General features: G+C 36.7%; 1 protein-coding gene across 4 annotated transcripts; it reads right to left on the minus strand.

The window, feature by feature from the left end:
• Positions 1-1,319: 1,319 nt before the first annotated feature.
• Dh31 (diuretic hormone class 2) lies at positions 1,320-18,453 on the minus strand. Of its 4 annotated transcripts, none has more exons than XM_002057532.4 (5): positions 18,342-18,453; positions 18,169-18,275; positions 3,507-3,617; positions 2,574-2,696; positions 1,320-2,517 (listed from the first exon to the last, which is right to left on the minus strand). In XM_002057532.4, exons 3-5 carry the CDS (start codon positions 3,596-3,598, stop codon positions 2,382-2,384), a joined length of 351 nt encoding a protein of 116 aa, XP_002057568.2. In that variant the 5' UTR covers positions 3,599-3,617; positions 18,169-18,275; positions 18,342-18,453; the 3' UTR covers positions 1,320-2,381. The 4 variants fall into 4 exon arrangements, with proteins under 4 accessions (XP_002057568.2, XP_015025283.1, XP_070064920.1 ...); XM_015169797.3 differs by having other exon boundaries at positions 1,322-2,517; positions 3,504-3,617; positions 18,381-18,453; XM_070208819.1 differs by having other exon boundaries at positions 1,322-2,517; positions 3,504-3,617; positions 18,346-18,453.
• Positions 18,454-24,731: the final 6,278 nt, after the last annotated feature.

Raw genomic sequence — 24,731 nt, forward strand, 5'->3', positions numbered from 1 at the left:
GTCTACTTGGAAAGCAAATCCCCTGGACCTGGTTAGGCAGGGAAATACTAGTTAGTTAAGTTATATTGTTTTATTCATTGAGCTAATCGATATGGGTCTAAGAATATTCACGCTTGTGCAGGATTAAATAAACACATTCAATTGCAATGTATTGGCACATACATATAAGCACAATCATGCTAAAACGAGTTGTGGCGCATTTGGTGCTCCCAAAAGATACATTTGAAATAAGATTGAACGCGGTTATACAAGTATGTTTCTTATTTATAATACACTTAAGTAATAAAACCTGGTGTATTTATCCATGTAGCTAAGAGTGAAGGTAATAAAGACAAGAAGCGAACTTACAAAGGTCAGCGCTTGACTTAAATGGCAACAGTTGAAGTCAATAAATGTCTTTTTAATTGTATTCAGTAGAATGAGTTCCAGACCTTTAAAGGAGAACCAACTTTCTATACAGAGCCCAAATAACACTACCTTAAAGAGTATTAGGAAAAACATAACTCAAGTCATATAATATTTATATGGGAACTATATCCTATAGGAAGATAACGTGATGTAGATGGTATGTTTCAATTCACAACAATGTTTTCAAACCAAACATACTTATATACTTAGCGGAATCAATTTAACAAATAGCATGTTTTCCTAAGCATTTTAATAGCCTGAACCGAATAAAAATGGGTTAAAAGTAGAGTGGGGATTTCTAGTTCAATTTGCTGAATAAATTCACTCGTTCATTTTCTGGCCGTGAACTAAATCGGTCATTTAGTTCACTCGTTCGGCTATTCAGTCGGTCATGAACTATGCGCTTAGTTCAGTTATGCAGTGAAATCAAAATTGAAATTAAAATCCCGCTAACTTTTATGTTTATTAAAACCTGAACATCTTAAAAGAACGGATGAACTGCTGAGTTGCATAGAACGTTCACGACCGACTGAACGAGTATCAAGAATCTGTCGTTCATGACCGACTGAACGAGTACAGAATACATCGTTCATGAGCGACTGATTTAGTTCACTAATCACTGAATTAGTTAAGTAGTTCATTTTAATGACCCGTTCAATCGAACTTGGTCTGAACTAAACGACACAACTCTAGTTAAAAGGATAACAGCCAGAAGAAAGCATCTCCGACTCCATAAAGTATATATATTCTTGATCAGCATCATTGTCCGTCTGTCTGTCCGTCCAAGGATTTCAGAGCCTATAAGAGCTAGAGGCTTGAGTAGAGCCCACATTTGATTTCTTGGCACAAAAAATAACACGAATTTATCACAACATCATGCTATGTTTCTCTAAACGTAAATTTATTTAATCTTGTCCATTAGAATATTAATGTATATATGTTATTAATAGACACAATAATCCGTATATAAGTAGTTATATATGTATAAGTACATATGCAGGCGTACGTTCTTAGATATTTGATGCATGCGTCGCAAACTCTTAAATCTATCTACAGGAAGTGCTTCCAAGCTGCAGCAAATGGCTAAAGAAGATCAAAGTTGTTCGTTCAGATACATTTGTTCAAGCCCAAAACAGATCGTACATAATTAAAATCAGTATGATATTTCATAATCAAAATATAAAACGAGACTTTCAAGTGACACAATAAAATATTATTTATTTCTCATATACTTAATAACTCAACGTGTAAGCGGGAAACTAACTTGCACTTCTATGATTCGGGATCCAGCAAATAAGTTGCCTATGGCAACTATCATGTGCATACTTACATATATAGATACAGATATAGTTATATAGTTATATATATATATATATATATATATATATGTGGGTGTGTATACATATTTTGTGTGTTAATACTAAGGCATACCTATTAAAAGATTTTTTGCGCGAGTTTAATTACAGTTCAATTTTGTTATAGCTTGTATTGTACTTGTTTCTACATTTTACTAAATAGGTTATATTTTTCGATTTAGGCATTAAGACGAGCGCGAGAGCGAGAGTGGATTATGATCTTAATATTAAAAGATTGAGCGTGCATAAATTCATTTAACAGTGGAGCAACAATTTAATGCTTTTTCAAATGTTTTTTTTCGGAATTTTTAAAACTAAAACGCGAATATTCGGATATAACATACGTCTCTTTGTTTAATGAATGTATGTTATACATAGAAATTGCAATTAATATGTATATACAATGCGTTAGAGGAAGTATCAATCGTCACGTAATTAAATGGGTTTTAGTTCAACTGATTGCGAAAAGTTTTGGCAAACGCCTTAAATTGTACATTAGAATAATAAAGTCAGTGGCAATCGTAACAATATCTGTTGTTAATTTCTTGTAGCTTTTAAGGAATTCGGTTTTTTTTTTGTTTTAAGTCAGACATTATCGTGGTCATAGTCATCGCCCATTTAAGCATCGGTCTCGGATCGTCGCCTTCGACCTGGTCCGCCGGGAAAGTTGGCTGCAGCCAGGCCCATGCGATGTTTTGCCTCCTGAGTGCCGGAATATCCGCGTGCCAATCCAAAGTCCACGGTGCGTTTCGAGCTAGCAAAGTGCAGGAATGAAATCGAGAGCCCTTAAACTATGCCCTATAAGCTTACTTTTCCAAATCGTTGCGTGCTCGTATTATAGTGCGACCGAAGCGTGTCATCAGCTCCATCAAAAGGTCGTCCGGCACCTCCTCGAGCTCGTTGTAGGCGCCATAGCCGCCGTTGGCACTTTGACTGTGAGGCGATATACATATATTAACATTACTATAAGTCCTATGATTCGAGCTTGTCAATTTGATTGGATAATTAACTTAAAGGTAAAATTCGGCAGTGTATACAGCACAAATAATTAAATAATCAGGGCCTCTAATTACTTTTGCTTGTAATTGACATTCGCTTCATATCTTGCATTTGCATGGAAATCGAAAGGCGGCCGCTCGCCCACTCGTCAGGTTAATGTCGTCAAAGTTAATGAATGTAATTTTCCATTTGAGCAGTTGCTCATTAAAAGAACTTTAACATTATTTAAATGGGTCAAGATGTATGCATAGGTAAATCATGCACATTCGAAACAAACTTTTAATTATTTCAAGTGTCTCCTTAGACTTACGATTTACGAAACACGTGTGCTCTTAAAACTGTCACATCAGCAAGAGCTTACATTCAGTTAATTAAGAAAAGGCACATTAAAAAAAATAGATAAAAGAAAATGCTCAGACAACATAAAGTCTGAAAATGACTAGGGACATGCACTGCCATCCAGGCACATCTCCCACATTTGCTGTCGAAATTGGCCTCAACATCGCAGCCGATGTCGAAAAAGTCCTCCATATCTCTGTTTGCCTTTTATAATGTCCTGTGTGGCGGGCAGCCTTGTCTAAGCTGAACACACACACTCTGAACAAACGCTGGCAATTGGTTTCCGCAAATATTTTTCCAGCACTCGCAGCCAAAGTGCCAGAAATTAATTAGCTCATGCTGGCGGCGTCTGCGAAACTGTCTAAAAAGAAAATTTTGTGGCGAATGAGGTAATTGCACAACTACCTGGGCATGGGTGCAGCATCGGTCCTCGAGATTGCCAGTAGATAGATGGTCATCAATGCCAAGGTGCAGCAAGCGAATCTATTTGTCATCATTGCGTTGCGATTTTATTATCTAAAGGAAAAAAAAAAAACAGAATAAATATCTGATTAAAGTAGTATTTAAATCTTTCAGGCACACGAAACCCATTAAAACTAGCCACCTGGCGAATGGGCAACTAGCCTCAAGCAATGCTAGCCAACACATAGCACCGAGGCAACAATTAAAAATCGATCGAGCCCTCTCGGTATAATTTCAGTCCGACTTTAGGCATCCCCTCCAACGTACACAAACGGAAGTCACAGGAATACCATTTCCCATTAAGTGATTCATTAACTGCTCAACGAAGCAGAAGCCGGTGCCCTGGCAGCGACTCTCCCTGCTCCCCACCAGCCGTTCTCCCCTTCTCGCCTCTTGACTTCCGTTTGTCCATTTGACTGCAGCTGAGTCAGATGGAGTTGACATCTTGCCGGCAGTGGCCATAAAAGCTGCTCCTCTGCGTTTTGCATTCAGTACTTCCTGTCGTCGGCCTGTCCTGGTCGTGCCCCATAATACTGTTGTCACTGTTATGTTTACAGTTGCAAAAGTTTAACAGCTCTGTGACATTTCTCTGACATCACCCGGTAACAATACACCCTTGTCAGCCAGGTCGACAACAGCTCCCACTACAAGTCAGACAAATGAATTGACTCACTGGACCTGTCCTGTGCCCGCTGCTGACTTCTAACTCATCTGGCACTCCGGTCGTTTGTCAGAAATTGCCGGGGGACATGCACAATTCAAGTGCATTTTCATTGATAGACGAGCGAATTTTGTCATCCCCACATGTTATTGATTGCCTGTGATGGAGCCAATGTCATTAGTACTGGCGGCGGATCGGTGGTAATAAATCCAGTATGGCTCAAATGATTTGATAATGGTAATGGGAAAACATAAATTAAACTGCAGCAAATATTCATACATGCATTTTTTCGAAATTAGTAATTATTTTCAAAATCTAATATCATATTAAGAGGATTGCGAATTCGTTTGCGCCGAATGATCGACTTTTAAAATGATTTTTAACAATGCGATTTGAAAACCAAAACCTAATGACATTAAAGTAATGCGATGAGCCTTACTTTTATACTTCATACCTTCAATTAATTCAATTAGTACAAAGACAAACTACGACCAACTAATTACTCCCTATTTAGGAGAACGGACTAAAGCCGAAAGAGGTCAACTGCAAGACAATGTCAAACGCATGAGCGGACAATTACGACTGCCGATTGCTCTGGCCACCGGGGGCTGTTATTACGGAAAAATGGGCAAACTTTTCTTTAACCTTGGACTCGCATCTGGCAAAGAAAGGCCAAGGCCCATCAGGGAACAGTTGCCAGTTGCAGATAAAAAACGTGCCGGTTTCACCTACCCGAGTCAGCGCCCGCTGCGACTCTTAAGCCATTTTGAGAGCAGATTTCAAATCAAATAAATTGGACCAGCATTTGAAAATAAAAGGAATGACTGAAGCAAAACCACACACACACACACACAATAAGATCAATTTGTGAGTACGTTTTATTACACAAGCGTTTGCCTGTTTGCTGTGGCAATGCGAAGCCACAGGTTGTTGGATGCGTGTAGTGTGGTATTTTTGTGTGTCCTTTGTAAAACTGGACGAGAAAAAGGGCAACAACAACGAATGTTCATCGCACTTTCTACAAATATAGTAATAAACGGATTTTACGCAACGCCGGACAAGTTCCGTGCAACCCAGTTACTTTTTCATACCCTGTAAATGCAAGCTATAAGCCAATAAGAATTTTTCTTAATATCGTTAAAATATTTATTAACGATTTGTGGCATATCAAATAGTATCTCAACCTTTGAACTGAATTTTCATGGTAAATTTTTTAATTTCATTTTTAATCTCGGAAAACTCAGGGCCGCTTACAGGGCATCATTTAGTCGGTTACTTTTGACTATGGAACAAGAGCAACTAGTAGGTTCTTTTGTTTCCATTTATTGGTATTCCATGGGATCACAGTGCGTATGATTGCCGGGTGGCTTTGGGTATTTGGTGTGTGTGATTATTAGACAGCTCCAGCGACAGTTCAGTGAAGCGATGGGCATATGAATGAGTGCGCTTGTCTGACCATCCGTTTATCAATCATTTTCGCATTTGATTTATGGCCGACCGACCACGCGGCTATAATGAGTAGTCCATAAATATATATAACGCATACGCCCTGGGTGACGGTACCAGTTACGGCCCAGCCAAGTGTAAAGCGCTGCGCACATAAATTTCGATTTATTTTTTATATATACAGATATATGTGTACATTTATTTGCTCGTGGCGCTGATATTCAACCGTGAGCTGGTCACAATCGTCCATTTGTGTTTGTGTACAAGCCTTAAAGGCTTAGCTGGTACGCAAATACAAATTATCCGAAAATAATAAACATATAATAATATTTGCGCTCAAACAAGCAGAATATCTGCAACAATTGTTAGGTCAGTGCACAATAACTAAATATTTATAATGTTTGTCTCCAGCAAACAAACGAGTTTTCATAACCAGCCGGATACGTGAATTGGCTGCAACTTCTAATACATCTCCGCCTTGCACTCTTCTGGAATCTAGCGACTGATGTGTGCGTCTCCTCGTTTCCACGGGGCTTTGACGCTGACACTGAACGATTCGCTGCCAGGACTCAGTCATTCGAATTTTATGCTCTCAGCTATCCAAGTGCCAGGCGATTAATTGTAAAATGCAGCTGATAGTATGGTCAAATGACGCTTGAAGCTAACAAAGCGCAAATGCCAACAGTTTTTTATTTGACAGCACTCAACTGAACAGAATCATCATTTCAATGGTACCAACAAAATCCCAATAAACTTAAATCAATCTAATAATATATATATGTTGCAATGATTCTAGAACATTTATAAGGTTACTTTATGCAATTTTGAAATAGGGTGAAGCTGAACCCATTCAAAATGGGTAAGAAGCGTATAATGTATATGTGCAGAAGAAAGCACCTCCTACCCCATAAAGTATTTATATTCTTGATCATGCTCGTCTCTCCGTATATATGAACGCAGTACATATAAGAGCTACAGACTTGAAATAGGAACATATGTCCTTCAGCGCAGTACTTGTTTGTTTCCAGTCGAACTTGCCATGTCCCCCTGTCTGTTTGTCCGTATTAATAAAAGCGTCTTTCTCAGAACCTATAAATGCTCGAGACTTGTAATCTTAAGCGTAGTCTCTCCTAGTGTTTGCGCCGTACGAATTTGTGTCGGATAATAGAAAATTTTGCCCATTTCAAAGCAATCGATATGAATCGAAAGGTTTCACCAAATTTGCCACCAAATAATGAAAGTTCAGGGTATCTCCTAGTCGAGCATTCCCGACTAGAGCATTACTTGTTATTAGTTAAATTTATAATATATATGTTTGCAACATTTTTTTTTAATATTTATTGAATTTCTGTTTCATTTTCTTATGAGCTTATAGCTTAATTTGTATCTAAGGAAACACACAGGCGGCCGAACCAATATTATTCCATGTAATATAATATCTCTCCAAATATCTCTTTCTTACATAAGCAAAGCACATTTCAAAAAAAAAAATGGTGAAACAAGTGTCAGTATCAGACCCAATGCGCAATGCCCTTTCAGCAACTATAATGTTATGGAAATTAAAGTGTGAATTCTTATCTTCTGTCTCTTCTGGATTCTTATATCTGTCTCAGTAATTTACCAGTAAAACGAAGAGATTTGTGCATTTCACAAATTTTACTCAAAACTAATACGACTCCTTTTTACTTAGTGCACAGTGTGTAAAATATAAATTTAGGTGCAGCTGAGCCTTAAATTGTTGACAGTGTGCCTTGGGTGCGGTTTGTTCCGGTCAAAGAGAAATAGGACACGCAGACATTGAAATTGCATTGCGTTGATTATAGTCAACACCTCGACTCGCCAGTTGCCGGCCCCAGCGACATTCTCGCCCTGCTTGGATGTGCGAATGTGGTTGGTCACCTGCTGAGCTGGTAACTGAAAACGTACTTATGATTTTATAGACTTAGGTGTGGGGTTAGGTATCGACGTGGACTTGGGCCACAAGTCTGAAATTGAATTTGGGTCATTCAATTTCTAGCTGATATAAGTTTTGGTTTCGTACAAGAAGGAAAATACGAGAGCAGCACGTGATTTGATGGTTTATTTGAATTTTGTTGCTGCTCTTAAAGCTAGCCGAGTCGCCTACATTTGGATCACATAAGCGCTGAGCGCGAGAGTCGAATAATATGTAGGCTAACTCACAAACGTCAGGGCAGACAAACAAAAACAATTATGAGAATTATCTACGCGCGTAATAGCACTTTAGTTGCATTAAATTTTCATATACCAAATGAAAAATTGCGTATACGACCGTGTTGCCAGGCGAACAAACTAAGGAGCTGCCGAGTTAGTTCGTGCCGCGTTGTAATTGGATGCTTATTGAATAAGCAACAAAGGTGACGGCGGGGGGGCTGTTGGACTGAAAGCGGCAGCCTGCTGAGTCTTTAGATATTTATCAAATTATTCCGTTTGTCAAATTAAGCAAACGAGTCGTTCATGACGCAGCCGTAGAATTAATATGGATTCGCATTCGGAATCGGAAGTCGCAAGCCATTTTTTTTTTAGCCATTTTATTTTCTTTGATTTTACTACACTAATCTGCTCGAACTGTCAATTGCGCGACAGCGACGGTCGGAATTGAAAGAAATCAGAAAATGTCTCACAAATAACTCTAATTAACTGCCACGCCCAAACCACAAAATGGCTAAAAAGGGTCTAATGTATTTGTGCAAATGTAAGTATACACATTCTTGATCAGCATCAATAGCCGAGTCGATCTAGCCATGTGTACCTGTCTTTCCGTCCGTTTATGAATAGTATAAAAATATAGATCAAGCATGATTTTATGCAGAAAGTAGTAGCCAGGTTAATTAAAAAAAAAAGTTACTATTAATACAAAATATACATCTTATCTTGCTTTATATTCATAATTCATACCTCTATCGTAAAGGGCTGGACACTCAAGGCCTTAACTTCCACTTACGGACTTAAGTAAAACTGACATCAAGTAATTACGACCTCTAATGTAGCCCCGAATCGTGGACCTAGCCTTGGGAATTGTAAGTCTTATGCATGCGAGAATTTCAAAGCGTTTTGGAGGACAAGAGCTAAGAGGTATGACGACAAGGAAAAGCACGCGCTGCCCAAACGCCGAAAATAAAAAAAAAAAACATTATTGTCCTAACTCACATACCGCCTTCAAGTTGTTTGCCCGGCCGCAGAGGAGCGACGTGCCGGGCAGGCTGGTACACGAAAACCGAGTTAAGACAATGATGTGGAAGAGGACGTTTGAGGCTAAAAGCATCGCACGCAACAGGAGCGTTGAGCCGACAAAAGCATCCTGTGGGAGTCGAGTTTAGCTAGAGTCGTAATGTTGGGCATTGGGTTTGAGCCGCCGTCAATGTGAGCAGCTACCTTGGCGCTCTTTGCATTAACTTAAAAATTCATTGCGACCCAAGGAATACTTTTATTTAGATTTGGCCGTAGCTTGCCGTCCCCCTCGAGCCTTCTTTTGGCAAATGTAGGAAAATTATGCGAAAAATGTCCGACACAGATTAAGATAATTGTACGAAGGTTTTCAAGGCACAGCAAATCGAAAATTATAAGCAACAGGCAACAGGTTTTGACCTGACTGCAATCCACTGGGAATTCGTTTGCGAATTGTTTATTTATTTATTTAAGCTGAGCATTTTTGTGAATTAGCCGCAGGTGATTTGAATTGTTGCATTTATTTGAATTGTTTTCAGCGTTTGAAATGGTTTACAAAAGCAGCTATGGGAATAAAATAGAGTCTAGGTTTATACAAAATTAAACATTTTGACAGCAAATTCAGCAATTCAGATTCTTATATTTAGCTTAGGGCCTGTGTTTCTTTAGTGTAAGTTCATGATTCATTTGAACCAATATTCAAACAAAATGGAAAATACTTTCTTCTTTTTTCAAAACACAAACTTGATGCTTAAAACTTTTCGAACGACACAACGGGCCACATACGCTTACCGGGCTCAAACGCGTCACAAGATGAAACAAAACTGGCAAAATATTTAAATAATGGGCTAACTATGCTTTTGGCGACAAAAACGCAAGTGACGCATGAGGCTGTGTGCGGCAAAACATGCCGGCAAACTTTTACTAACTGCTTGCCCGTTCCTGGTGGGGATTTTGTAATTCTTACATGTTGCCAGGGCAATGCTCGTGTTGTTTCTGTTTCACTATTCCTTTATGATAACTGTCGTAAGGCATCGTACGCAATCTTGATAAACATTCAGTGCAGCTTCCAGTCCCAGATGCCATGCTCCAATGTCAAACGCAGATCCAATTTCTGGCTCGCTCTCAATTGTCGCCGGTATTGTTGGCAAAATCCTATTGACATTTGTTTGTTTATGTTTTCCAAGCGTTGTTAATACAACTTTCTCCAAATCGGAAAGAAACATCCACCCTCACATATTCAAATATCGAATGGGTAACTTTTTTCACAGAGTTTCTTTTTACTCTCACTTATATCAGATATGCATTTCGTAAGATATTTTGTAACAATGGAGGCACCACAAGTTGCACATAATAAAATATTTTGTAGTTCGTGTCGCAAGCCCAAAATGCCTTTGAGCAAAACTAACCTAATTTAGGTAACCTACTCTTGCTTAAGGACCCTGGGTGAGTAAATCTACATTCATTACTTGCCAATCCGTGTCAGCTAATAATACTGGAAATCTTCTTCTGTGATCCTAGGCAAACTATGTGTATAGTTATTAAAATTGGGTAAAAAGATGTTTTTACAGAAAAATGTATTTTCGAATCCATAAAATATATATGTTTTTGACCAGTACGATACGTTGAGTCGATCTAGCAATGGTCGCCTGTCTGTCTGTCTGTAAGAACACGTCAATCTTTAAAACTACAAAAGCTCGATACTGAAATTGAAAAATTATATTCTTGTATATCGCAAGCAAAAGGATTATATGGATATTTCATTTTATTTAGAAGTACTACTTATAAGAGCTTTATAAATGAAACTTGGTATGTAGATTCACGGGCAGTTTCCCATTATTGTCCCTGCTCCCTCTAATGGAAAAGCTAATTTCGATATATAGCATTGAGCTGCGCAGCTTCTTGTGCCATATTTGACACTTTAAAATTTTAAAGGAATAAAAGAGGTAACTATAACCTAAATGTTCTGCATATGAAATATATTTTTATACACGTCGAGCAATCTCATTACTGAAAAGAACTGTTGCGTATAAGCACACCAAAATTATTCACTTTCATTGAAATGCCTTTATGACTTCTCGCAAATATTTATCCATATTAAAAAAGTATTTTATGTTGCATTTCTTTGCCTCCGTCATGTATACTTGGTCTCCTTTCCGGTTCCCAACCCTCATTGCCCATCATTCAGTGCTCAGCGATGTGGTTGGGCTTCGTTTTGCTTGTTTGAAAGCTTCCAAATTAATTGTATGCCAAATTTTGCATTTAGTTAAAAATTCATTACATAAATATTTTAACATTTACGGCAGGAATTTAAATAAAATATATTTCATATAATTCCAATACTTCACATGTGAAACAAAAACATAAAGAGGCTCTAGTCGGGAATTCCTGACTGAGCGAATACCCTAAGACCCCTTCCACCACAACCACATGCAGCTCGTTTAAAAATTAAATTCATCGAAACCTACTTGCCTCCTAATTTTATCGACAGTCATCCGTTATAGAAAGAAACAAGTAAGAGGCTCTAGTCGTGAGCTCCCGACTAGGGGATACCCTGAACCCTCTTCTACCAACACCAAATGGAAATATATATATTATTCTAGAAGCTACATGTCAAGTTTGCTGACTCTAAAAACAGGATTTCGATATATATATTTATCGATTACTTGAAAACGGGGCATGTTATCGAATATCGGAAACAAACTCGATCTCCGCGGGCACTAGGAAGACAGCTAAAATTTCAAACAGACGGACATGGCTAGCTCGACTAGGCTGTTGATGCTGATCAAGAATATATGTATGGGGTCGGAGAGGCTTCCATCTGCCTGTTACGTACATTTGCACAAATACATGATACCCTTTTTACCCAATTTTAATGGATTCAGGGTATAAAAACTTGTGTCACACGTTTTCTTTAATAACTTCTGTGTTTCTTAACTTAATCTTGATGAAATTACCCACAGGTGATTTTATTCGTGTTATCAAAAATAAACTTGCATTAAAATTGTGGCGAAGGCTATCAAATCAAAGCAAAGTTTATTTTTCGACTTCAACATTCACACCACAAGGCTTTTCGATTGACTTTAAATATATTTTCGAATATAGACGTAGAGTCCAAGGTAATATGAACAGATTGCAATTTTTTAAAAGTGTTTGAGTAAAAGCATATCAACAACATTCATTTTCACATATGCATTCTTTTCGCAAATATTTATCCGCATTAAAAGTGTTTTTTTGTGACATTTTTCATAAGTATTTCTTTGCCACAGCCAAGGAAATTTCGCCACTGAGTGGCACCAGGAAAATGCCAGTCCCCAGTGATAAGGCATGCATTTCACTCGTCTCTTATCCCGTCCTGTGCCCCGTGCCCTCCTCGCTCTGACCCTCATCCAGTGCCCAGGGATGGCGTTGGTATTATGAGGTTTTCTTCATGTTTGCTTAAAGGCTTCCAAATTGTTTGTATGACAATGTTTGCATATTGTAATAAATTCGGTTTAAGAAATTTTTCAACGTTTATGGTCTGCGCTTAAATTAAATATTTTTATACCATCCTAAGCGGGTTATTACGTTCACAAAGCATCAGGTATGAATGTGAGAGCAAAAAGAAAGCAAACTTACTTTAAAGAAAATTCATTATGAACGTGCCAAATAGTTGCCGCAAATCCACAAAGCTTCGACCGATCAGCATCAAATTCATTTTCAAAGAATAACCACATTTCTCGAAAGTCCATTTGTATTTATATCTAAATCAGATGAAATACGATTGTATAGGTTGTTTCGCCGTGTTCGATCTACTCGCCGTCCGTCAGTGGCTTATTATGAACGTGCATGTTCAACTATAAGCAATGAGTCATATGGTATAATATACCAGCGAATATTGCCCGGCATTACCCGTGTAACCTGCTCAAAATTTGAGCACGTTATTACTAAGTACACGCCCATGGAAGATTGAAATCTACCCGTACCATCATGAACTCCACTTCGAAAAAACGTAGTCATTTCATTTTTAAGTGGGATTTTGAAAACAAGCTTAAAGCCGAACGGGCCCTTATGACCTTTCACCCGCATTTTACATCAACGAGGGGCGGATTTTGCAAAAAGTGTGAAACGTGTCTCAAACAATTTTTTGTTTTTTAATAAAATAGTTAGTTCCATTTGTGGGCTTGAAGCTCTCGACTGACCAATCGGTTGAATTGAGCACAAACAAGAGTTTAAAGAAGAGTTCTTAAAGATTTTAAGAAAAATATGCAAGCTGTTTGCAAACCTTAAAATAATACAAAAGAGCCTAAAAAAGAACTTTTCATTCAACTATCCTCATAAAATAACTAAAGAAAATTATTTTATATATAGAATCAAAAAAATATATACCCACTAAATGGAGAAAACACATGAAAAACTAAAAATTATCTTTAAATATTTAGAAACATATTTAAATATGCGAATATTTCCCGGCTTTCTCTCTGTAGTGTCAGACAACATCATGTACAAGATAAGGCGAATGAACTGGCTCCTCAACTCCAACAACAAACTCTCGCTCCAAAACAAGGTGCTCAGCTACAAGGCAATCCTTGCCCCTGTGTGGCGCTATGGGCTCCAAGTCTATCGTATTGCTGCAAAAACACAGCTGAACAAAATTCGTATCATTCAGGCCAAAACCTAGCGCAAAATAACTGAAGCCGAATGGTATATCTGCACACGCGACATCGCAAAGGACCTCAGGGTAAAAATGGTGGGCGACGTAATCAACAGGCAAGCAGCGAGCTACTCGACAAAGCTCCACAACCATTCTAACGTTCTGGCAAGGAACCTGCTAAGGAGGCGAAGAAGAAGGCGTCTGAAGAAGACCTACCCAACTGACTTGGTCGATCGTTATATATAGGTCACAAGCTGTATTATCTAAGCTGTTATAAACTAATTGTTGATCCACAATTTTCGCTAAACTAAGTAATTGTGTCACTCTGATAAAAGTTGCTAACATAGAGTAACAGGATACCAGATTTTAAAATGAACAGAATATATATATAAAAAAAAAGTCATTTCATTCAGTGTCCGCAAATGACCCAAATGACTCTTTATTAACTTTTACGTCCCGCCAGTAAAAATTTTCAACTCGGCTCATAAATTCATCTAATTAGAGACAAACATTTGTTTTGCGCAAGTCGTGAACAATTCGAAACCTGAAAAACTCCTCTGAACGTGTTTCGCAGTACAGAATCATAATAATATTATTGCAGTAATTTGGTCAATATCCCTTAAAATGTTACGAGGGATTCATGATAGGACCAAAGAGTAAATAAAAGTTAAAATTTCCCACGTTCTGTTAACTTTCACAATTCGGCTAGCTAGCGAAATGTTAATTTGCGACAAATGCAGCAGAGCTCGACTAACTGGTTAGAGATTTAAACTCTATGTTAAATAATCAGCATGTGTGTATGTGTGGTTGTGTGTGTGTGTGTGTGGGGTTGTGTATTCCCTACACTGAGGTCCATTGTAAAGGGCATGCAATGTCATGCGTTTGAGGCATGAATTTAACAGCCCTTGATAAACTTACCCAGCTTGAATTAAAATCTTAAGTGCATTTCAGGCTGGAGTCCCACGTACGCATTCATGGTGATAAAATATAACAACACAACTCACATGTTATTCATACAATTATAAATAATATATACAAAAATAAATCTGTTTTTGGCAGCGACGGATTCATGTCTTGCTCCTGTTTTGCCTTTCGAAATGGTAAAACTAGCATGCGTTTCCTTTTTCATTTAGTTATTTAGCATTTTCGTAAATAAAACCTTTGATTACATAAAGTTTTGCATGAAACATTTTATTGGATGAAAAAACACAAGCTTTTAAAATGAGAAAGATTTAATACCCCTCTACACATTTGCAGACACCTGGGAATAGTGAAGCTTGTAAATGCTGAGTTTGATAAAAAACAGATTTTGTCAATAGTGCTAATATAATAATATAATCAGCATATTTTTTGCTAATAAATGTCGAATTTCCACAAGATATCTTAATAAACAAACAAGTTTTTTATATAAGAAATGTTCGACCGATTGTTCATATGACAGCTATATGATATAATGGTGAGATGTTTACAAGACTTTTCATATACTTATATATATATATAGAATTCCGATCCGTCGTATATACTGCCCGCAACAGAAAGACGATAGTTTTTCGGGCCTTGAATAATTATTGTGAGCTCGTTCAGTTTTGTAGCTGACCGTTCAGCTTGAGCATGATACAGGTTTTTAATTGCTGTTTTTTTGGGTATATCCAGAAAACTTTATCAGGGTTTTTGCGAACTAATTGAAAATGGAAAAGTTTGCAGTGAAAAGCAGATGCGCTCATGTTATTTTTGCCCAGTCCCGGCTCATTTGGAAGCTGAACAGGGCAAAACAAAGGTGAATTGAAATGGAAAACTTGACGTGAAGAAATCCAAGTTTTTCATTTTGTTGTTGTTTAATTTCAGTAAATTTAAAGAAAACAAAATTAAAAGCGACAACAGCAGCTCCACAATATGCCTCCATTCAAAGCAATGTAAGAAAATGGTAAGCACAGTATGGCTTACCCTTCTAGAGGGTATACTAATTTTGTCATCAAATGTGCATTCACGTGGGCGTGGTCAGCTTCAGCAGCCAGTTGATGCAATCGAGTCCATAAGCTTTAAAGCTGTGCTTATAAAACTAAGATCTGTCGCTTTCTTACAGGCAGTACATAGGTTGGAACAACTTTATCCTGTCATGGGAAAATATATGTCAAAAATAATGTTTTGTATGAACAACTTTTTCCATAAAAATCTCTGCGTTTGTTTTACCAAATCTTATTCAGATTCCACTAAGCCTTTAAATTATATAGGTCTACAAAAAGAATCGGTCAACAAATGAGTTTTTGTATGTTCCAATATTCCATTCTCCAGGATGCTCTCTCCAAAATCGCTTTTCAATACTTACAACAATTCTTTAATCGCATTTATACACATTAATAATAGACGTCTCATAACAAGAACAAATATTTGAGATGTTATATGCCGACAGCAGGTTTTTTTTTCTGTTTAATTATAGTTCACAAAATCCGTCTTGGCTCTCTTCTTTTAAGGCTTAATTAATCGCTTCAGACATAGCCATATGTTGCCAAAATCTTTATTTTCTGCATTTTTAAAACAAGTTCAAATTAAGCTTAATCTCAGATGAAACTTAAATTTAAAATTGAGCGAGGGATACATTTTGTCATCTTTATATTGAGAGTCAGTTGCAAGCCTAATTAAAATTTTTTTTCTAGGCAGTGTGAGATTTATTGTTTTTAAGCACCCATATTTTAATGAAACTCTTGGTATAAAATTGAAAAGAAAAGTGCCAGAGGGCATTTTATAGCTGTATTATGAGTGCAAAGATTATAATCTAATTTCTACGTTCATGCTCATGTATTTCATTTCAAGTAAGACCCAAACGATAGCTTAAGATTAGTGGAGTATGTCGATTTTGGACTGCTCTATTAGAAGCAAAATTTAACAAACTGAAAACAGCTTATAAAACTGCTATCATACTTAAGCTACATAATATAAATTTAAAAGGCACATTACGTGTACTTCAAATCTGTCGCTTATTGAAGCCAGCAATTTGTACTATAATCCCAAGGACTTGCACTTAGGAGCAAAGCCAAAGTATAAAATAATAAAGGTACGAACCGACCTTAATTTAGCAATATTCAGTGAAGATTTTTGTGATATTAAAAGGGTCACATGAGCGAAATCCCATGCTAAGCAGACAAAAAGGCAACGATGGAACAAATGTCTTTGGCTAAAAACACACATTTAGCAGAAGGACCATGTGTGTGCCTGGCTGATTGGCAGGAGCTTAGGACGTTTAGAAGACAATATTGGAGTATGTTTATGAACTTTTTGAAAACTTTCACTTTTTCCACGATTTTATCTTTTTCTCCAACAAATTTAAAGTTCATTCAACAATTTACATAAATACCATTGCCTGGAATCAACCGCTTCCGCACATGTTAGTCTCATCGTGAATAGTTTGAAGCCGAAGATTTAATTTTCTCTTATAAAACCTTTGACCTTTGAACTTTGCGAAAAAGAATCAACTAAATTCTCACAAAGATCTTTTAAAAATGAGTTTGAAACCGATAAACAACAATTTTGTTTATTTTTAGCAAAATTTACATAGTTGGGGATGTAAATTCCAAAATCTTCGAAACACGCACTCATTTAATTTTTATGTAGGGCTTTGAAAAGGGGCAATTTACAAAGATCTTTGAAAATACATTTCAACCCGAAACTTCACCCAGATCTTTGACCCTTTAAAAGTATTAAGAGATATTATCGGATATTCCACGGCCTTGCCCATGGCAACGTTTTTTTACATTTAACTAAATATAACTTTTTCAAACATTTACCGCCCCTGGAAAATTTAAATTTACAGATATTTTTTACATATCTATTTGAAATAAATGTAAAGTCCATTGAAAAGGAAGTAAAAATTACGGGTTGAATTTCTAAAGGCACTCAAACGTATTCATTATGGTAGACTTTTAAGAAATCTTCAGATCCATCGGGACCTTAAGACTTTTAAACTTCCACCTACAAATAAAAATAATTTGACGGAAGATTGAAAACTTGTTGTTTACCATCCGAGCGATTTAAGTGGTACGCGATCACACAGGAAGAAAAAGATCACATCTGCACATCTGTATACTTCTAAAATTGGGGTACTTTACGTAAGTGTAGATACAAATGTTGCACAAGAAGAAAACTCGTTCGGGTAATGTCGGGGCATACCAGTCAGTTGAATATTATTATAAGTGTAAAATATATACTAGTTTTCTTAACAACTATTATTAAAGAAATTTCAAAGCTTGGCAAATGTTATTGGAACAGATTGGAGCTCCACGACAATTCCAAAAAGCTCCACTCTCTGCATATCTGCTTTAGCTCACTTCCGAACACATTATTGAAAATATCCGAGTTTCTTTAAATATATAACATATTATAATAGAAATATAGAAGGAAACAGCACCAAAAGAGCAAACAACGAGAAATACTTAAGAGCTACAAAGATATAGAATATAGCTTTGTATCTGCTCCAACTTATATTAACCTGGTCCATTAAAATGAAGTTAATGAACAAGTGAAATTTGAAAACAGCACCAACTAAATAATTAACAAAACTTACTACAAAACTTTTTGTAGCTTAACTAAAAAGTTATTCTCATAAAATTCATAATATTCCTTTAGAGAAGGATTGACTTAAACATAATTTGGAGTGCAAGAGCACATTTCAAAATTTAACTCACCCTTTTTTGAGATAGAGCAAAAAAAAAACGAGATAAGTTTTCAGATGACTGCTAAAAACTTTGGATAATATTCAAATTGTCACGACTTAATTATTGCAATAACCGCACTGCAAAAGACACGAAATAAGAAATATATGTTGACTGTGAAAAGCACTTGCAAGATTATTTGAAACCTGCAGTTAATAGCGCGATTTCAAATTGCAAATGTTCACCGTCGCCTGGCTTTTGTTCCTGCTGCTCTATGTAAGTCTCAGGATATTTGCGCTTATAACTGCACCGCTTTAGAACCGAAACCTAAGTGAAATCGCCAGCCAAGGCACAAGCAATTTATACGAGCGTTTCGTGCTTTACTGTTCGTATCAAAGTGGACGAGGATTCAAAAGATTTCAACGGAGTTGTCGTACGTGTATATTCTCGTGCTCGTGCTCGTGTGCGTGTGTGCGCGTGAGTGTGTGTGTGTGTGTGTGTGTGCTGCCGTTCGTCTGTTTTGTGTGCCTTTGTGTGTGTGTGGCAGTGCTTGCCATTCGTGTGCCTGTGTATTTGTGCCTGCGTGTGAGTATGTATGTGTGTTCTGTCAGGTAAATGCCGATGGCACGAGCAACAATACGAACGCCCACGACATTGACGAAGCCTGCATGATTGTGCGCAGTCTTTGTTGGGCTGTGTACGTGCGCCCCATTTGTTTGGGAGCGGGCGACCACACGTCGTATGAGCAATGTGCAACACGTGGTGCAGCGTGATGGCGTCGCTGCCAGCGCCGAACGACTGCGGGCCACAACATTGGGCGAAGAGTGCGTTCCTTTATCAGTTTATCAGATAGCAATTACGCACAATTATCGCACATAGTACGCGATGTCACGCGATCTTATCAGCTAGCGATCTAATCAGCAGCAGATTATTTTCAATTAGTTGCATATTTGGCAGCCGTCAACCGAAATCTAATATAAATCCCAGGCACTATGGTTGCTAAATAGGTTTGGCTTATTAATTCTTTGGCAAGCTAATTATCGTCGTTATCTAATTAGCATTGTACAATATGTTTAATATTTGGCATCAAACCATTTCGTACATGTTTATTCATACTTAATCCCTTTAAGAGCGGGGCTATCAATTTCATCTAGTCAGACAATTTTTTTTTGTTATACAACCTTTTACTTATCTGTTGACATTAAACATCTATGAGCACAAGGTAATGGGTTTTATTTTTGTGAAGTTTAGCCAAGTCTACAGTGGGTCAAGCATTGAAAATCGTATCTTAATAGATAATAGCATTGTAGTTGAAGTATTGTGTTGTTTGTTTGTTTCTAACTAAACAAACTCAAGAATGTCGAGATTTCTGTGCTTCTCACATATGGACAATATTTTGGCAATATCGGAATAGCATTTATCGTGTATTTATGTATTTATATAAAGCATAGAAGAAGACATCACTGATGAATAAAATTAGCATCCGCGAGGTATGTTGAAGATACTTTTATCATAAGCTACTTTGTAAATGGTTTCGACATAAAAACGCGCACAAGTATGCAATATAATACTGTAAATTCTTCAGAGCCTTGAAATACGATTTCGATTCGTATCAACTTTGGACCATAACCAAATTATGTAGGGCTGTCTTTAGTATAAATAAATCCGTTTACCGTTTGCAGTTGCATTGAAAAAGTTTAGATAAATTAAATTTAAGTTGACTGTCTCGTGAACTGAGGTTCAGATTGGGCCATAATCAAAAACAGTCTGGTGAAGAGCATAAGAAACGTGAAAGTATTTTAAGGCACATCTTAAAGCAGAAGTTGCGGCTAACAAATTGGAGATGAACCACAAGTGTTAAGTCATCCCTTGTGCTCAGATCAATTACAATGCCCTGTTGGTAAATGCTTGTATCAAAAAGTTTCGTTTGTTCATTATTATTATTTTAATTTAAAATATGTCCGACTTGCAAGTATTTTTTTTTTTTAACCTTTTTTTTTAAATCTGTCACGCGTCGACAAATTTTAAAAGTTGTATCAAATGTTATAATTGTCTTGTAATTTATGTCGATGTTTAATTAGTGGACGGTGGTTGGTGAGTGCTGTGAGGGGGAATAATTGAATTATTTTGTTCCCTTGAAAGATCCAGCGGGTGGTGTTGCTGTTGTCCAGCAGGCCAAGTGATAGGTTGTTGCTGTTGTTGTTGTGCAGGTGGAGCCTATACAGGTATCTGCTGCAGTTGTTGGCTATCTCGTCACTGACCCATGGGATCTTGAGAAGACTGTGGATGGAAGCGTTGTCATGGTTTATATGTGCATTGGAAACGATGGGCAGTGCCTTGTTTTAAAAAACCTGAATTAACCTTAGGTTGCTTCGGCTGGCAGTGCCCCATAACTGAACGCCTTCAGTCGAAATCGGTTTGATAATTGCCTTGTAGACAAGGAGCTTTGACCGAGTACTTACGACTTCCATTATTTTCTGTAAAAGGTGAGCTCTCTAAGTTAAACTCCTGTCGAAAGGCATGCCAAGGTATTTTTGCGTCGTCTCTTCTGGTATTACAGCTCCGCCTAGGTAGACAGGTGGGCAGTTACCAGACCTGGGAGAGAAAGTGGTGGCTGTGTCTTTTTTGTTGTTCACCATGATGACCAGCAAGTATGCTATACACATTCGAAATGCTGGAGCATGTCGATAGATGACTATGCTCTTATATATGACGTAACTGAATTTAGATTTAGAAGATAGAAAGATAGATAGAACGGAGTGATCAAACCGTTTCAGCATTTACCCAGTCGACTAGCAGCAGACTAGTCTAGCGCTATAAGTAAACAGCTCGAGCAAGGATGTAGTCAAGTTTTCCTTGTAGAAAAGAAAGATGGTACACAACAAGATCACATAGGCTACAGGAAAGTTAAGCGACATGATTATGGATTATTTTCCTGTGCCCATCATGGAAGAGATATTGGAGAAGCTGCAGCAGCTTAAATGGTTTACCATAATGAGCCTTGAAAAGCAAAAGCAAATCGTCAATAAAAGAATAGCTTTTCGAGTTTAATAAAGCGCCTTTGGTCCACTCTGATGTTATAAAGCTTTATACGAACAACATTATTATTTAGGCCACGTCGCAGGATATAATAATACGCAGAAACCAAGTTGGTTCTGGAGCCACACATGTAGCCATATTATTGAGGGAGAACCAACCTGGCCTGACAAAGAGAAGACAGCAGTCGTTTTGCTATGACCAAGGACATTAAGGAAGTGACATCTTTACTGGCGCTCGCCGGCTTTTCAGCCTTTCGAGCCTGTAGTTCATGTTTATTTACTTGAAACCCGTCCAAGCAAGTATTCGGAGCTGTGTTGCTGCAGCGGTTTGATGAAAGCTTTCACCCTGTTTATTATTGAAGAATAGCCAAACATTTTTAAAGGTATAGCTGGAAAGTTTAAATAAAAGTCGAACTAGTAAGTTAATGGAAGAAGAAGTACATATCTCAACGGCAGACTCACCCAACTGAAGCAAGCTTCAGTTGTTTAAAGTTTCCATCATGATTTGGTTCAAATAACAGTTTCCTTGGCTTTCCATCCGAATCTCTTTTTATACCCTGAACCCATTCAAAATGGGTATAAGGGAATATTGTATTTGTACAACATCCAAATGTTTGTAACAGGCAGAAGGAAGCATTTCCGACCCCATAAAGTAAATATATTCTTGATCAGCATCAATAGCCGAGTCGATCTAGCCATGTCCGTCTGTCTGTCCGTCCGTCCGTCCGTATGTATGAACGCAAGGATCTCAGAACATATAAGAGCTATAGACTTGAAATTTTAGATGTAAGTGCTCCTAGTGCTTGCGCAGATCGAGTTTGTTCTGATAATCGATAACTTACTCCGTTTCCAAGCAATCGATAAAAATCGAAACCGATATCCTGTTTTTTGGGCAATTTTGGTAAATAATAAGAGCTTGAGACCCAAACTTGACATATAGCTTCTAAAATTGAATATATATATGCATTTGATGTTGGAAGAAGAGGGTTCAGGGTATCCCCTAGTCGGGAGCACCCGACTAGAACCTCTTACTTGTGTTCAATTTACTTATTGTTAATTGTTTAATATTACCGACAAAAATAATTTTGATGATTAGTCGAGGTTCTTTGATTTCATTGTGAAAATATAGAACTACTTTTCATACATTTTCGATGATTAAAATAATAAAATGTATTTTTTTCCACTGAGTACCATTGAGTACAATGATATAGTGTTCGGTGTGCTTGAGAAACAATTTAGCATTTTATTTAAGCACTATCTACGTCCACATAGTATAATATTTTTAGTTAAGAGTTATTTCCTTTGTTTTAATAGGGTTAACATCTGCAAACGAAGATCAATTATAAATCGCTTTTCATGCCCGCTTTCAATCACCTTAGCTGATGATTGGAAAATATAGCTGATTTATGAACCAGCTTTAATCTGAAAATACAAAATGCGTGATGCTATAAAATGTTGATTATAATACTGTTTTTACAATTATAATAATAACTAGGGGGTAACGGCAACGTCGGGCCGTTGTCAAATTTGCAGATTACAACTTTAAGCTACTTAATTTTTTTTTCACCCAGTTAAAGTTCATTGAGTAAGAACCAAAAGTTGAAATCAACGAACCAGTAGCCGTTGTTCGTCTTGGAGAAAATCTTGAGGCCGGAAAACAAACTTTAGTTCATTAAACCTTTGACACGCATTTTCCATCCAAGATTGATGAATTTTTCATAAAGCCTGTCTAATTAATTTTAATAAAGTCCTTGAAAATGAATAAATTTTCTGTTAAATTTCCCCCCACCCATTAATATTAATAAATAAATATTAATAATAATAATAATAATAATAATAATAATAATAATAATAATAATAATAATAATAATAATAATGATAATGATAATGATAATAATAATAATAATAATAATAGTAATAATAATAATAATAATAATAATAATGATAATAATAATAATAATGATAACAACAATAACAATAATCATAACATATTAAGATATTATGTAATACTTGCCGACCGTGAGACCGAATCACAATGTTTTCCATGTTAAATATTTTGTGAATTTTCTTGTACTCAGTACTCAGTCACATTCAGTTTGAGAATAAATGTTTTTTTTTTCTCAGATTGTCTTAAGTTTACTTAAATTTATATGCACACTCACATCAACCTTATGCGAACCGCAATGAATAAATGAGGCAGATTTATTTATACTTTTCAGCTTAACAATGGTGAGCTAATGCGACTTATATATACATATATATTTTAAATATTATACATTTTATATGTATATATAAATATTATATCTACATATATCTAAATTTATATAACTGTTTGTTGAATGATTGAGTGATTGTGGGTTTACTGTAGTTACCTTCTGTGATAAAGGTGCACGTTACGACGGGGAGACTTTCGGAAAAAAAAGTCGCGAAAGCCGTTTGTATGAAACTTTTATTTGATTCAAGCTCAATTTTAAAGATCTTTGTTCAAAATCACTTAAGGTATGTTTAACACTTTTTCGAAAATCCATTCCTCCTTTGTGGAAATGAAAAAGGATCTATATGAAAAATCATTTGAGACGTGTTTCACATTTTTCGCAAAATCAGAGTGAAAATCGTTACGTTTTGTCCGATTTTTTACTTACTTTCAGAGCTCTACATAAGTACTGAATGAATATGTGTTTCAACGTAGAAGTATGGAGACATTTCCGGTCCCGGTAAAGTATACATATATTTAATAAGTATCAAAAACCGAGTGGATATAGCCATGTCTGTCTGTAGTATAGCTGCCATCGAAACGGTATGTCAAAAAAATATGTGTGTGTATGAAAATCTTGCTGTTTATCAAGTTATCCTTGGTTAAAATACAAATGCTTACAAATGCGTCAATATTTAACTTAGTGTTGTTTCTCTTGATGAAACTTACAAGAGAATCTCTTGTCAGCCAGTGCAAATATGATTTTTTGTAAAAAAAAAAAATGGTTCAACACCTTTAGACCTCTGCTGCCATTCAATTGGCAGACTTTTGTTAAGAAAGCTTTAAAATGATCTTCAGTTTAAGGCTGCACTAATAATATGGCTAATATTTGGGGCCCACTCGAAGTGCTTAAAAAAAGGCATTAAACTTATAAGATAAGAACTATAAGATATGGAATTATAAGATGTCGGTTAATAGATATTTCACTTTTTCGATACCTTTCTTATTCCAACCAAATTAAAAAAAACTGATGCATATTTATCCACTTTACATTTCATGAAGGATAACAAACGGGAAGTTATTCAACATTTAATTTTCAAGAAAGGGACGCAGGCGGAAGAAGCAGCGAGTTTGGAAGCACCTAAGTATTTATACTATGCAAAAATAAGTTAAAATAAAACATATTGGACAATATTTTTAGATTTTAAGAATTCAAATCGGACTGGCACTCGACTAAAGTTCTTAAGAGTTAACCTATAATCTCTTTTTTTTTGGCAAAAGTATTTCGTGCTAGTCGTGGAGTTTCGTGTCACGATACGATGCTTACTCGAAGCTCAAAATCTGTTTATGGCAGGAAGTTGGGG

This window comes from Drosophila virilis, chromosome 4 (genome assembly GCF_030788295.1).
Source record: "Drosophila virilis strain 15010-1051.87 chromosome 4, Dvir_AGI_RSII-ME, whole genome shotgun sequence".
Taxonomy (NCBI): Eukaryota; Metazoa; Arthropoda; class Insecta; order Diptera; family Drosophilidae; genus Drosophila; species Drosophila virilis.

Excerpts from the sequence above, each read along its gene's own strand:
- Dh31 (XM_015169797.3), bottom strand. The coding sequence starts at position 3,598 with ATGATGACAAATAGATTCGCTTGCTGCACCTTGGCATTGATGACCATC. Across the intron at positions 2,697-3,503 it reads GCTGCACCCATGCCCAGGTA|TCAAAGTGCCAACGGCGGCT; the intron begins GTTGTGCAATTA and ends ATCGCCTCACAG. Across the intron at positions 2,518-2,573 it reads GCACGCAACGATTTGGAAAA|CTCGAAACGCACCGTGGACT; the intron begins GTAAGCTTATAG and ends GCACTTTGCTAG.